The sequence below is a fragment of the Gracilinanus agilis genome, chromosome 4 (assembly GCF_016433145.1).
Source record: "Gracilinanus agilis isolate LMUSP501 chromosome 4, AgileGrace, whole genome shotgun sequence".
Classification (NCBI taxonomy): Eukaryota; Metazoa; Chordata; class Mammalia; order Didelphimorphia; family Didelphidae; genus Gracilinanus; species Gracilinanus agilis.
In genome coordinates this window covers 163,002,305-163,016,715 of record NC_058133.1, presented here as the reverse complement: position 1 = coordinate 163,016,715, position 14,411 = coordinate 163,002,305, and the positions used below count along the sequence as shown (strand labels likewise).

The 14,411-nt window shown below is 36.4% G+C and overlaps 1 protein-coding gene across 1 annotated transcript; it reads left to right on the top strand.

The window, feature by feature from the left end:
• The first annotated feature begins 6,698 nt into the window (after positions 1-6,698).
• Positions 6,699-8,550, top strand: LOC123246052 (mucosal pentraxin-like). The gene is made up of 2 exons (XM_044675003.1): positions 6,699-6,762; positions 7,898-8,550. The coding sequence occupies exons 1-2, from the start codon at positions 6,699-6,701 to the stop codon at positions 8,548-8,550; spliced, it is 717 nt and encodes a 238-aa protein (XP_044530938.1).
• The last annotated feature ends 5,861 nt before the right edge of the window (positions 8,551-14,411 follow it).

Below are 14,411 nucleotides of genomic sequence, written 5' to 3'. Positions count from 1 at the left end.
TGGTTTCAAAGCAGAAAAGTAGTAAGGGCTAGGTAACTGAGGTTAAGTGATTTGCCCATGGTCACACAGTTAGGAAGTGCCTGAGACCAGACTGAATCTAGAACTTCCCATTTCTGGTTCTGGCTCTCTAACCCCTGAGCCATAACTGCCCCCTTAACATTCACTTTAAAATTTTTTTGAGTTCCAAATTCTCTTTCTCCCTTCCATTCCCCTCTCACCTATTGAGAAGACAAGTAATGTGAAATTATTCAAAACATATTTAGATATTAATAATGTTCCCCCCAAAACCAAAGAAAAATAAAGAAAATGAAAAAAAAGTTTCATTCTGTACTCAGACTTTGTCAGTTTTCTCTGGAGGTGGATAACCTTTTTCATCATATGTCCTTCGAACTGTCCTGGATAATTATATTGATTATAATAACTAAGTCATTCATAATTGAGCATCAAACATTGTTGTTGTTACTATGTGTAGTATTTTCCTTGTTCAGCTCACTTAACTTTGTATTGGTTCATGTAAGTCATCCCAGATTTTTCTGAAACCATCCTACTTGTCATTTGTTATAGCACAATAGTATTCATATACTATCATATGCCACAACTTGTTCAGCTATTTCACAATTTATCCCCTATATATCCAGTTCTTTGCAACCACAAAAAGAGTTATTATAAATATTTTTATACAAATAGATCTTTTTCTTTTCCTTTGATGTCTTTGATATATACACCTAATAGTGGTATTGCAAGGTCAAAAGCTATCAACAGTATTATTATCTATTAGGTATAGTTCCAAATTGTTCTCCAGAATGTTGTACCACCAACCATACATTAGTGTCCCTATTTTTCCACATTCCTGCCAACATTTGTGATTTTCCTTTTTTTGCCATTTTAGTTAATCAGGTGTGAAATATTACCTCAGAGTTGTTTTAATTTGCATTCCTATATCAATAATGATTTAAAGCATTTTTTTCATATGACTATCCATAACTGTGATTTCTTTTTCTAAAAACTTACTTCACATCCTTAGATCATTTATCATTTGGGAAGTGACTTAAAATTTTAACAAATTTGACCAGTTACATATTTATTTGAGAAGTGAGGCCTTTATCAGAGAAAGGTACTATAAAATTTCCCCCTAGTTTCTTGCTTTTCTTCTAGTCTTGGCACATTGGCTTTGCTTGTGTAAAACCTTTTAAATTAAAATTTAAAAATTAAATTTATTTAAAAATAAAACTCTACATTTTACTTTCTGTGGTCTCCTCTGTCTCTTCTTTGGTCATAATTTTTTTTTCCTTATCAAGAAATCTGACAGGTATCATTTTCCATGCTTCCATAATTTGTTTATGATATCACCCTAAAGGTCAAAATCATGTACTCAATTTGACCTTTTGTCCTTTGGCATTATGAAATGTTGATTTATGTTTAACTTCTGTCAAAACACTTTGTGATTATCCCAGTAATTTTTGTCAAATACTGGGTTCTTGTTCCTCAAACTTGGATCTTTGAGTTTATCAAGCACTAATCTATTATGGTCATTTACTACTGTGTATTGTATACCTAATATATTCCAGTAATTCATCACTCTTAATTCTACCTGGTACCAGATTGTTTTCATGATTACTGGTTTGTAATATAGTTTGAAATCTGGTACTGCTAGGCTATTTTACTTCATACTTAAAAATTTATCTGCTTGACATTCTTGACTTTTAATTCTTTCAGATAAATTTTGTTATTTTATCCCCTAGCTCTGTAAAATAATTCCTTGGTAGTTTGATTGGCATAGCACAGAATAAGTAAATTAATTTAAGTAAAATGGACATTTTTATTATATTGGCCATTCATATTTATGAAGTTATTACTACTGTGTATTTTTCTCTATCCTATTTTCTTCTGTGTATCATTCTCTCTTTTTATCCTGTCCCTCCTCTAAGGTGTGTTTTACTTCTTACCACTTTCTTCTTTTATCTGCCTTCCCTTCTCTTACTTTCCCTTTCTCTTATCCCCTTCTCTTCCTACTTCCCTGTTAGGTAAGATAGATTTCTGTTTCCAGTTGAGTATGTATATATAAATATATATGCATGCATATATATTTATATTACATTTTTGAACCCATTTAGATGTGAATGAGGTTCCAATATTGATCCCTCCCACCATTTTCCTTTTTGCTGTAAAAAAATTCTCCCTTTTGTGCCTCATTTAATTTAATTTAATTTAATTTCTTTCTTTCCCTTTCTGAGGGCATTGCTCTTGCCTACCCATTTTTTTGCATCATTCCAACATAATCAACTTGCTTTCATACTTTCTAACTATGTAGAATCCTTTTATCTGTCCTAATAAGGATAAAATTATTAGAAGATACATGTATCATCTTCCCATATAGAAAGGTAAACAGTTTATTCTTATTGAGCTCCTTATTATTTCTTTCATGTTTACCTTTTTGTATTTCTCTGTAGTCTAGTATTTGACAGTCAAATTTTCCATTCAGTTCTTATCTTCTCATCAAGAATGCCTGAAAGTCCTCTATTTCATTAAGATCCATTTTTCCCCCTGGAAAGATTATACTCAGTTTTGCTGTATACCAAAAAGGGAAAATTATAAGGAAAAAGATTTTTGCACATGTGGAAAACAATTCTCTAATAATCAGAGCCTAGACAAGATAATATGCTCCCTGTCACAGATTTGATAGATATTTACCAAAGCCAGAGGACTCCTCCGCTAAATGAACTGTCATGAGCTTGAAGGAAGTTTCTTCCAGTTGAAATGTTCTATTATCATGACTCCTTTACTTGCCTGAATCTTTTTACTTAAAGAAACAGAGGCAATAACTAGAAGGTAGAAGAGTTTCAAGGAGAGTGACTTCTGCCAGCAAAAAAAAGAAATAACCATGTATACAAAGAATAACTAGTCCTAGACAGTTAAGGATTGTGGAGAGGGGTAGACTACCCTAGGGGTTTAAAAGCACACCTGAGAAACCAACCCAGCAGAAATTGTGTAATCAGGAGGGAGCTATATCAGAACTTCATGGGGATATTGAGGCTGTCTAGTAAGAGAGATAGGTTACCTTGCCTCATGTGTTCCCTACATGTTTTCCACACTACCATTATACTGTAAATCTTGTGATAGACATTGTGTATTTGTGGGAGAATGTGCCCCACAGAATAGCCATAAAACTGGAAATGGTAGTTGTCCTACTGGGGATTCGACCTGAAAATCTATGAATGTTGAGTTAGGGAAATAGCCAGGAAGGGGTGCTACATGATCATGAGGTCATAGCTCTAGAGTTGGAGTGGATTTCACAGGTCAACTATTATGGCCTCTTGTTTTACAGGTGAGGAAACTGAGGTCCTTGGAGTTTAGTGATTTGCCTAGTGATTTGCTTAGAAATAATAAACATAAAGGGTGAGGTTTGAACCCAAGTCCTCTGAGGATTGCAGACCTAAATGTTTTCCATTATTAGAATGATTATCAATTGTTCGATAGACACAGACCAAATAATTTCACCTTTTTTTGGGCCTTATCTATAAAAATATAGGGTTGGATTCAAGGGTCCCTTAGGTCCTTTCGACTCAATTGAGCAAATATTGATTAAGTGTGTACTGAGTGCAAAAAATCCACTGAATCAGGAATCCAATGCCAATCCATTCTAGTATCTCTTCAGAGACAACCCCTTGGAAAGCATTAGCATGCTATGGTCTTTGGGATCACAAAGAATTGGACATGCCTGAACAATTGAAGAACAAGTACAAAGCACTGTGTTCAGTGCTTTCTGTTCTATGACCTGGGATCCAGTTCTGGATCCACTTTCTAGATGTCTCACCAATGACAAATTGTTTGTCTATCCAGAGCCTCAATTCTCTAATCTGCCCCCCCAAATTAGCTCATGATGCTTGTATTTCCTACCACAGAGGTTGTTGTGAAGAAACATTTTGTAAACCTAAAAGCTATAGAACTATGAAAGATAATTCTCATACTAATAATATCATAATTATTATTAGCAGTAGAATGAATAATGTGAGCATTATTTTCTCCCATTGGTCTTAGTCTCCTGATTAATTCATTCACTTCCTGTTTCTATTATGTGATTCATGTATAGAACTCTCAAGTTGAAACCTCTTTAATTTTACCTATATTCTAAGATTTTTCTACTTATTTACTTATTTAAGTATAGGACTTCTTGGATGTTATGCCTTGATTTCTAACTAAATTTGTTATGCCCTTTCCAAAATTCTTTCTTTTCATCTTGTATCAGTTAGAATTTATATAATTTTTGAATATTCACAAAATGACTTTACATAAATTATCACTTTTGAGCTTCATCATGGCCTTAGGAGGTAGCTGCTATTAACCCTATTTTATAGATGAAAAAGCTTATATTAAAAGTGAAATGATGCACAGGCATTTCCATTCCATAGTAAACTATGGAATCACATTGAATTCTTCATTATTTTTCTTCCCAGCCTCTCATCCCATAATGTCTGATATTTCATAAATCAATCATTTCTTCCTTGGAAACATCTCTCAGATTAGTCTACTCTTCTCTATTTGCCATGCTAAAGTCTCAGTCCAGGCCTTTACAATCTCACAAACTGATTATTTTAACAACTGGTTAAATAGTTTTATTGTCTCCATCACTCCCCCTTTCCAATCCATCCTGCATCAGCTGTGAAACAAAATGTTCTTAAACCACTTTTTATCGTATAATTTCTCATAATTAAGAGCATAAAATAGCTAATTATGTCCTATGTAAATTCAAACCTTTCATCTTGGCTTTCCAAGGTCTCTTGAATTTGGTCTTGTCCTCTGCATATCACCTTATATCCTCTCAAATCCTTATCCATTCTTTCTAAATCAACCCCATTATTGTCTCCTGTACATGCCAAACTTATTTCTGCTTCCATCTTTGCTCTTAGTGCTCTTCCATATATAGAAATCATTTTCTTTCATCTTTACCTGTCCAAATCTGACTCATTCTTTAATATTCATCTCAAGTGCTATCTCTTTTATGTAGCCAGGAATATCTAATCCAGTCCCAGTTTTTTTCTCCTTTCTCTCAATTTATAATTTCTCTATAATCAATAACACAAAGTTAATCACTTAACTGTTCTCTTTTAGAGTCATGTTTAGTAATTTTATCCCTCCGAGTCATCAAATTTTAGAACTAGTAGGTAATTTAGAGTGGTAGCATAGTTCATTAGAAAAAGAAAAAAAATTCAAGTTAGAAAAGACCTGGGTTCAAGATCCGTGGGATGTTTTGAGGATCAAATAAGGCAATGTCAGTAGTTAAATCAATTGTTTGTAGGTGAAGAAACCCAAAGTCAGAGGTGTTTTGATTGGCTTTATCTGATAATAGACAGTTTGAACAGGCATCAAGTTTTATATTTGCATCCCTCCAAATACTTCAGTTTAATTTCACAAGGATTTATTAAGCACCAGAATGTACAACAAGAGCCACTATGTTATGGTAGATAAAGAGATAACCTCAGAGCCAGGAAGACCAAAATCCATATTTTGACATGTTGAGACTGGAGAGTGGGCAATTCATTAATCTCTGAGAGCTCCTGGGTTTTTCTAGGCACAAAAACTGTTAAACAACTATCAATCTGCATTGGTAAAGGGAGTCTCCTCACAGGACATTCTCATAAAATTATAGATATGGGGCCCCTCCCTCTCTGTCTCTGTCTGTCTGTCTGTCTTCTCTCTCTGTCTCTCTCTCCAAATATGCAAGGTTTGTTCTAACTTCTGGGGACACAAGACAAACACAGAACAGTCTCTACCCTCAAGGAACATCTAATTCTTCAGAACCAGCAACATGTTGGGCACAGAGTTCATTCTCAAATAAATAAATATTGTATGCTTGTCCTTATCTGTTCACTCCAGACAGTAGACAAAATGTACAATTTTGGGTTTACTCAACATTTTCTCCATCTCTTGATTCGAGGGTCATAGATTTATAACTATAAGGGACCTGAGAGGTCATTGAATCCAAACCACTTTTTCTTACAGATAAGGAGACTAAGGTACAAAGATGTTAAGTGATTTTTTCCAAGAACTCACAACTATTAAGTGTCTACTCTTGACAGAACTTGGAAAGAATGAATGTGGACACAGCTGGATGCTAAGGAGGTTGTCTTTCCTCTTTCAGCAGCCTTTTATAATGCCTTAGAGAGGGTGAGGCATGGTAATTGGGGGAAAGTAAAAAGGGGAAAAAACAAATAATGGATTTGCCTGATGGTAAAGTGAAGAATAATAAAGAAACAAATGCTATTTATAAAGCTCTTTATAGTTTTTAAAACAGTGAAGTTAAAACGCTTCCTTTATAACCACCTTGTGAGATAAGGAATATAAATATCACTATCTTTATTTTACAGATGTGAACACTGAGGTTCAGGGAAATCAGGTAATTGGCTCAGGGTTACACAACTTCTAAGTGTTTAGAGAAATTCATGAATAGAAATTTAATCAATATTAATCAAGAGAGGAGTGGGAAATGTGCTAAAGTAACAAGGAGGGGCATAAATCATTTCCATCTAATTCCCTTGTCAAGTTAATATTTACCAATCTACAGCACAAAACCTTTAGGTATAAATACTCTTCTCTGACTGGGCCATAGACATGGTCCTTGAAGGGCAGAGTAGGAAGCCAAGCTCTACCACTTCTGCTTTTGGACCAGTTGCTATCCTTGGAAACTTCAGGAGAAAGAGATGGAGAATTGGTTTCTGTGGACCCTGCTCCTCATCATCTTCTCAAGAACTATGGCCCAAACAGGTAGAAAATGACCTTGCTGATTTGGGGGCTCCCTTACCGAACCAGGGAAATAGGGATGAGGTAGGCACAAGACAGAGGAAGTTGATGCATATGAAAACAGAAAGAAGCCAGGCTAGAGAATAGGAAGCTTGTCCTAAAGCTAAGTGGCTTGATATTGTCAATCTTCTGGGAAAGAGAAGTTAAACTTATAAAAGGATATATCACAAAATCATAAAATTATTCAATCTGGTCTTTTTGTTGTTGCTCAGTTATTTTCAGTCATGTCTGACTCTTCATGACCACATTTTGGGTTTTCTTGGCAAAGATAAGAGTCTCATTTTCCATTTCCTTCTCCAGTTCTTTTTTTTCAGATGAAGAAACTGAGACAAACAGGATTAAGTGATTTAAAAACTAGAGTCACACAGCTAGTAAATGTGTGAGGCCAGATTTGAAAACAGGAAGATAACTCTAGTCCAGCTATCAATAATATAGAATTAGGTCTTAATCAATGATACATATAAAACCCAGTGGAATTGTGAATTGGCTAAGGGTAAGGGTTAGGGGGATTTTGGGGGAGAAGGGAAAGAACATGAAACATGTAACTATGGGAAAATATTCAAAAGAAAAATAAATAAAAAAGAAAAGAAAACAGGAAGAAGCCAAGCACTCTATCCCTAGTGTCATCTATCTGTACTAATCCTAGCTTTAGAAGCATTTATCTAATTCAATCTGCACCTGATGCATGAATATACACAATAGTTTTGTTGAGGTCTATAGCTCTCCAAAGGGTAAGAGGGATTGGTTCCCTGACTATCTTTTTAGTGTCTCTGTCCCAATCATATATCCTTTGGAAGAGCTTTAATCCTCCTCTTCTCTCCTCTGTGATTACATGAGGGGTTCCTGCCTTGCCTTCATTTGTCTCCTCTGTTAATTACTGAGCTCTGGGGCTCTTTATTAGGCTAGCTGCAAGCTTCAGAGTATAACCTCCTCCTCTCCTATCCCTAAGAAGTAAATTACTCACAGAAATCAGAATCTCTGAACAGATGTTTTAAATGTATAGACTCTATGTGTGAACGTGGAATACATGCTATATGGCAGGAAGGGTCAAGCAGAAACTTGTTCTATTATTCTGAATCTAACACTTCTCTCCACATAGAGAACTCCGAGGAGGAAAATGAAGGACAACATTTTCCAGCTCACTCCTTATACAAAGACCTCCACGGGAAAGTATTCCTTTTCCCAAGACCGTCGGCTAATTCCTACATGACTCTGAGTCCGCTGATGGACACAGAGCTGCAGGGTTTCACTGTGTGCCTGTGGGTCTACACAGAACTGACTCGTGGCTACTCCGTGTTCTCCTATGCCACTAAAGCTTCTCCCAATGAGATCCTCCTCTTCAGGGATAGAGTTGGGCAGTACAGTTTGACCATTGGCACAGAAGAGGTTACCTTCAAGGTGCAGGAGCCTCCCCTTACCCCAATAAATATCTGTGCCACTTGGGAATCAGCCTCAGGGGTTGCTGAGATGTGGGTCGATTGGAAACCCCTGGTGAGAAAGGTTTTGAAAGTAGGATATACCTTGAGTGCAAATGCCAAGATCATTCTTGGGCAGGATCAAGATTCCTATGGGGGTGGGTTTGATATAAATCAATCCTTTGTTGGGGAGATTGGGAATGTGTACATGTGGGATTATGTGGTTCCACTCCAGGATATAAAGACCAGCTATAGTAAAGCCAATGTCCTAAACTGGAAGAAAATGAACTATGAGGAGAAGGGCCAGGTAATTAAGGTGTCCCAGCTGACAATCTGAATCCCACTTTCTTCAGATGATGTGATCAAGATAAATGAGGATGAATGATGTTGAATTATTATACCCTTTGTGATTAAAAGTACTATTGTTTTGTCTCGGCTTTGGGTGTTTTCTCTTGCATTTGGAGTTCCCCCAAGGGACACTCATATACCCTGGATCAAATTAAACCTGTAAGAATGGCTTCTCTTTTCAGAATGAGTATATACATCTCCCAAGCTGAGATAAGCATAGTCTGTAAAAATATAAGGTAGCTTCTGGGCCTTGGCTGGGCTACTTGAGGAAGGTTAAATCCAAGTTCTGGTCCCATCTAGTACAACTGAGATGAAAAAGCACACTAATTTCACAACCCTGCTCCTATTCCTTGGGTTCTGTTATTCTTAAGGAGATGACTCAGTCTTCATCTGAGTTTAAAACTTGTCTCATACGCTTACTAGCTATTTGATTCTGGCTTGACAAGTCACTTAGTCTCCAATTTTCTCGGTTTGTAAATTTATAATTTGGATTTAGTAGCCTTCATGGTTCCCTCTAGCTCTAAATCAATGATCCTGTCACCCTCACTGGCGGCCTGGGAGATAGTCACTGTGCAGGTGATGACTAAAATGAGTCTGAATTATTTTTTGGGTCGTCTGTGGTTCAAAACCCCAAGATATAAGTTATATCAACAGGGTCTAATTTTGAGGATTGTCCCTTAAAACACCCTTTCTTTGGCCTGAATTGCTCCAACCCAGTGTTCCCTCTGTGGAATCTCAGAATGAAGTTTGTATCTAAATCTCTACAATATGGATTTAAAAAAATTCTTATCTCCCTTACCAGCACTCAGAGTACCAATGTGTATAGTAATTCTACTCTACAAGAAATAAAAAAATACATGTAGTTGTTGGAAAGGGAGGGGGAGTTGGAATACCCCGATTAATAATACAACCCAATTGATATGATCATAGAACTTAAGAGAAAGTTACCGAGACAACGAAGCAATGGTGTCTTAAGTACAAAGACGTGTTTATTTTTATTACTACTTTATGAAGTGGAAAGGAGTTCTACTTGGTGGAACTGGAAGACAGTTTGCTATTGATTAACAGATTTGCCATATTACTGGTATTCTTTGAAAAGTAATCAGTAGAAGTTAATGGAGGAACGAGAATTTTGAGGAGTAGGAACCCTGGCAACAAAGAATAGAGAAAAGGATGGTAGAAGATACCTATGATCTCATTGCCTCAGGATGTGAGTGAGAGGAAATTTCTTTCAACTCTCCATTTCCCCATTGCTGATTATGCTTTCCAGTTGAACCACTCACCAACAGAAGCCTAGCATTGCTTTGGAATGAATGATCTTTTGTTATTTACTATTTCCATCATAGCATTTCCCAAGGAATTTAAATTAAGTTCACTGGTCTATTGTTTGCAGAATATGTTCCCTCCTTTCTTTGAAAATAAGAACATTTGCCCCATTTCAGTTCTCTCTAATTTTCCATATATTTTCTTTTTTGTTGTTGTTATTTCTTTTTTACACTTAAATTTATTTTTCAATTACATGTAGAAATCATTTAAAATATTTGCTGTCTGATAATTTGGGAATCAAATTCTCTTTCTCCCTCCTTCCTTCCCTTCCCCCCCTTCCCAAGGTGGTAATAGATTCATATAGGTGATACTGGTGATGCCATATAATACATATTTCCATAGCCTCAGGTTACGAAAGAAGGTACATATCACACATTTTAAAAACTCATAAATAAAACAAAGTGGAAAAATGGAATGCTGTCATCTGAAATCAGACACCAACTCTTTCTTCTTTGGATGTAGATAGCATTTTTCAACATGAGTACCTTGGACATGTCAATGTGGAATCTAAGAGAACCCCAAGTTTAGTAAGATTGAAAGTGAGACCCCAAAGTTCTCATGAGAATCCACCTTGATGAGAATCTCAAACTAGCAATTTCAGATCAATAATAGACCCCACAGTAAATGATAATCCCAGCTAGATGTTAAGTACTCTTTTTGCCTTAAGTAGTCTCCCCCATTGTATCAGAGTTCCTTCCCAAGAAGACCAAATCCTGGGCAGGGACCATCCTTTTTAGTGTCCATTGTAAGTACCCCCTTCCCTTACACCCTAGCCTCTGGCTATGGTTCCTTTCCCAAGTCTGATTGTATCCTGTCAGTATAGTTTGAACACTCACATTTTCTTGTAATCTTGGTAGTAATGTCAATCAATCATGTTTCCCAGTCCCTCAGTTTCCCAAAAGAGTATATAAGCTTCCCAATTTTCATGGCTCTTCAGAGCTTTCATCTAGGGAAGTGGCACTCCCAGGGGCCAGTGAACAGAGCAACCAGAGTCTCCGGGCTCTGTGTGAGTGTGTAGCATGCAGCTCTGTGTGGAGACCTGAGAAAAAAGCACTGAATTCCTTTTCCTTAATTAAAGAGTGGTTTTTCTGACTATTTAATTGTTCTGTGCTTTTTTCCAGTTTAATAGGCTTATCTAGGAAACTTGCATTGCTGATAATAGTTTAATCCTTCACAGTTGATCATTGTACAATATTTCTGTGGTACCATACACACTGTTCTGCTTTTTCTCACTTCACTTTGTATCAGTTCATATAAATCTTTCCATGTTTTTCTAAATTCATCCTATTCATCATTTCTTATGGCTCAATAGTATTCCATGACCACTATATACCATTACTTGTTCAGCCATTCCCTCATTGATTGACATCTTAATGTCCAATTTTTTGCCACCATAAAAAAAAACAAAAACAACTGCTATGAATAAATGTTTGTACAAATAGGTTCTCTTCCTGCCTATCTATTAGCTCTTTGGGAGACAGACACAATAGTGATATTGCTGGGTTTTCAAAGGGTATGCATAGATTTATGCCTTTTGGGATGTGCTCCTAGATTGCCCTCCAGAATGGTTGATTCAGTTCACAATTCTAGCAACAGTGTATTAGTGTCCCGATTTTTTCACATCTCATTCAACATTTGTCATTTTCCATTTTGGTCATTTTAGCCAATCTGATAGGGATTAGGTAGTATCTCAGAATTGTTTTAATTTTCATTTCTCTGATTAATAGTAATTTAGAGAATTTTTTATATGACTATAGATTGCTTCAGTTTCTTCATCTGAGAACTGCTTTTTCCTGTCCTTTGACCCTTTATCATTTGGGATGATGTATATTCTTATAAATTTGAGTCTTAGCTATATATTTGAGAAATGAGGCCTTTGTCAGAGATATATTTCTTAAAATTTTACCTTTTATTTTAGAATCACTACTGTGTATTGGTTCCAAGGCAGAAGAGCAGTCAGGGTTAGGCAAGGGAGGTTAAGTGACTTGCCCAGGGTCACACAGCTAGGAAGTGTCTGAGGCCAGATTTGAACCTAGGACCTCCCATTGCTAGACCTGGCTCTCAATTCACTAAGCCACCCAGCTGCCCCTGAGAGAAATATTTATTTTAATTTTAATTTTGAATATTTTCCCATACTTACATGTTTCATGTTCTTTCCCTCTCCCCCAAACTCCCCTAACCCTCCTTACCCAATGCACAGTTCCACTAGGTTTTACATGTATCATTGATTAAGACTTAATTCCATATTATTGATAGTTGGACTAGAGTTATCGTTTAGTGTCTACATCCCTAATAATATCCCCATCAGCCCATATGTTCAAGCAGTTGTTTTTCTTCTGTGTTTCTGAGAGATATTTTTTATAAAATGCTTTTTCTCACTTTTTTGTTTCTCTTCTAATCTTTGCTTCATTGGTTTTGTTTGTAAATCACTTTTTAATTTAATGTAATCAGAATTATTCATTTCATGTTTCATAATATTCACTATGTTTTCTTTGGCCATAAAATCTTCCCTTAGGCATAAGTCTGACAGGTAAACTATTCTGTGTTTCCCTAATTTGTTTTGGCATCACTCTTTGTTTCTAGACCATGTTTCCATTTTGACTTAATCTTGCTCTATGACATGAGATGCTGGTCTATACCTAGTTTCTGCCATAGTATCCTCTAGTTTTCATAGCAGTTTTTGTCACAGCATGAGTTCTCTCCCTCAAAGTCTAGATCTTTGGATTTATTAAATGTTAAGTTGTGAAGATGGGATTAACATTCCCCTTCCCACTTTTAGATTTAATCACCAGAAGCGTATACACCCTCAATTTCATTAAGTGAGAGGAGGTCTACAACCCACTTGCAAAAGTGAGTGACAACTCAGAAATGACTGACTACCCCCATAGCAGTCCTAAGAAAATTCTAAGACTGCAACTGGTCCATGTAAAGTAGAAGGAAGGCACAGGAAGTGACACAAAGAAGGATCTTTGAAAGTAGTTGCAACTTCCTGTGACCAGCTCTTTCTCCTTTGAACTTGGCCTTGGAGGAGCACTAGCTTGGAACCACAGACTGCTTTTGGTAAGACTGCTCTTGGATCTTCTCTTTGGACTACCATGTGGGTGAGTGGAAAAAACTGACCTTCCTTTCCTGACTTCTGGAAAGATTTACACCAGATAGGCCTCTCTCTCTCTCTCTCTCTCTCTCTCTCTCTCTCTCTCTCTCTCTCTCTTTGGGCCCTCCAGCTGAGCTTCTGGAGCCCTGCTGGAGCAAAGCCAGGTGCTGGAGCAGATATCTAGCTTATTAAGTTAGATTTCTTTCTCTACCCTCTTTCTCATTTTTCTACTTTCACGCTTTCCCTCTACTTTATAAATAAATACTGCTAAAAAGTTGTTTGTCTTGAGATATATTAATTTCGGTGACCACACTCTTATATATTTAGTACAACCTTAATTTTTTTAACCTTTACAAAGTTATTATAGTCATTTACTGCTGGGAGCCACTCAGAGGAATAGAGTCTTTATCAGGGTCACCTCAAGATCAATACAGATGGCAAAGCCCTGTGCTGGTTCTTATGGCCTGATAATCGGGCCACAGGATGGATAGGTTACCTAATCTGACCCCTCTCTGTGAATCCCTTCTGATGAACACTTTTGATTATTGAAAGTATTATAATCTAGATTTTTAGGATAGCGTCAAGTCCTATAGAAAGCCCTTAAGTACCCTATAGTAAACCAGCATTTAATGAGTTAACTATCCTTTCCCTCAGCAAAAAATAGCAGAAGTTGCTTGTATCTTTTTCTCTCTGATTCAGATGTCCCAAGGACACTGCATGGCAGGTCCAAGCAAATTCCATTCTCACTGTAGTACCTTCCTATACTGAGCTATACCCCACAATCTTAAAGGTTCATTCTTTAACATACCTTTTGAAGTATGGGAAGCTTTTACTAAAATAAAACTTAGATAAAGCAAGGCTCATTCTTTAACCTTGAGCACTGTCTAATCTGAGTATGAGTATAATCTACATGAGAAAGAATTTGAGTGTTACATGCCAACTGCTATGTAATTTTTAAAACCTTGAGTTTTTCTTTGTTTTGTATTTGAAATGTAAATTTCCCCAGCACTGGTGTAACTGTGAGAGAAGAGTATAAAAAAAATAAAAATTTCACAGGAAGCTCTCAGAACAGCTTCTGGAAAATCTACTGTGTCTCCGACTCTCTTCTTTATCACCTAAACTGTACACCTTTCCAGACCCCTGGAGCTGCTAGCTTCCAGCAATTTACTACTATGTATTGATTACCTAACCTAGTCCATTGACTCATTATTCTCTAGTTCTTAGCCAGGCTTGATGATTACCACATTATAATAAATTTGAAATTTGATATGACTAGGCTTCCTTTTTCTATGTTTTTCTTCATTAATTCCCTTAATATTCTGGATCTTTGATTCTTTTAGATGAATTTTGTTATTACTCTTTCTACACAATTATTACTCTAGTTCTACACAAAATATATTGGGTAGTTTGATTCATATGGCACTGAATAG

Coding starts and splice junctions, on each gene's coding strand:
- LOC123246052 (XM_044675003.1), top strand. CDS start 6,699: ATGGAGAATTGGTTTCTGTGGACCCTGCTCCTCATCATCTTCTCAAGA. Junction 6,763..7,897: donor AAGAACTATGGCCCAAACAG/GTAGAAAATGAC, acceptor CTCTCCACATAG/AGAACTCCGAGGAGGAAAAT.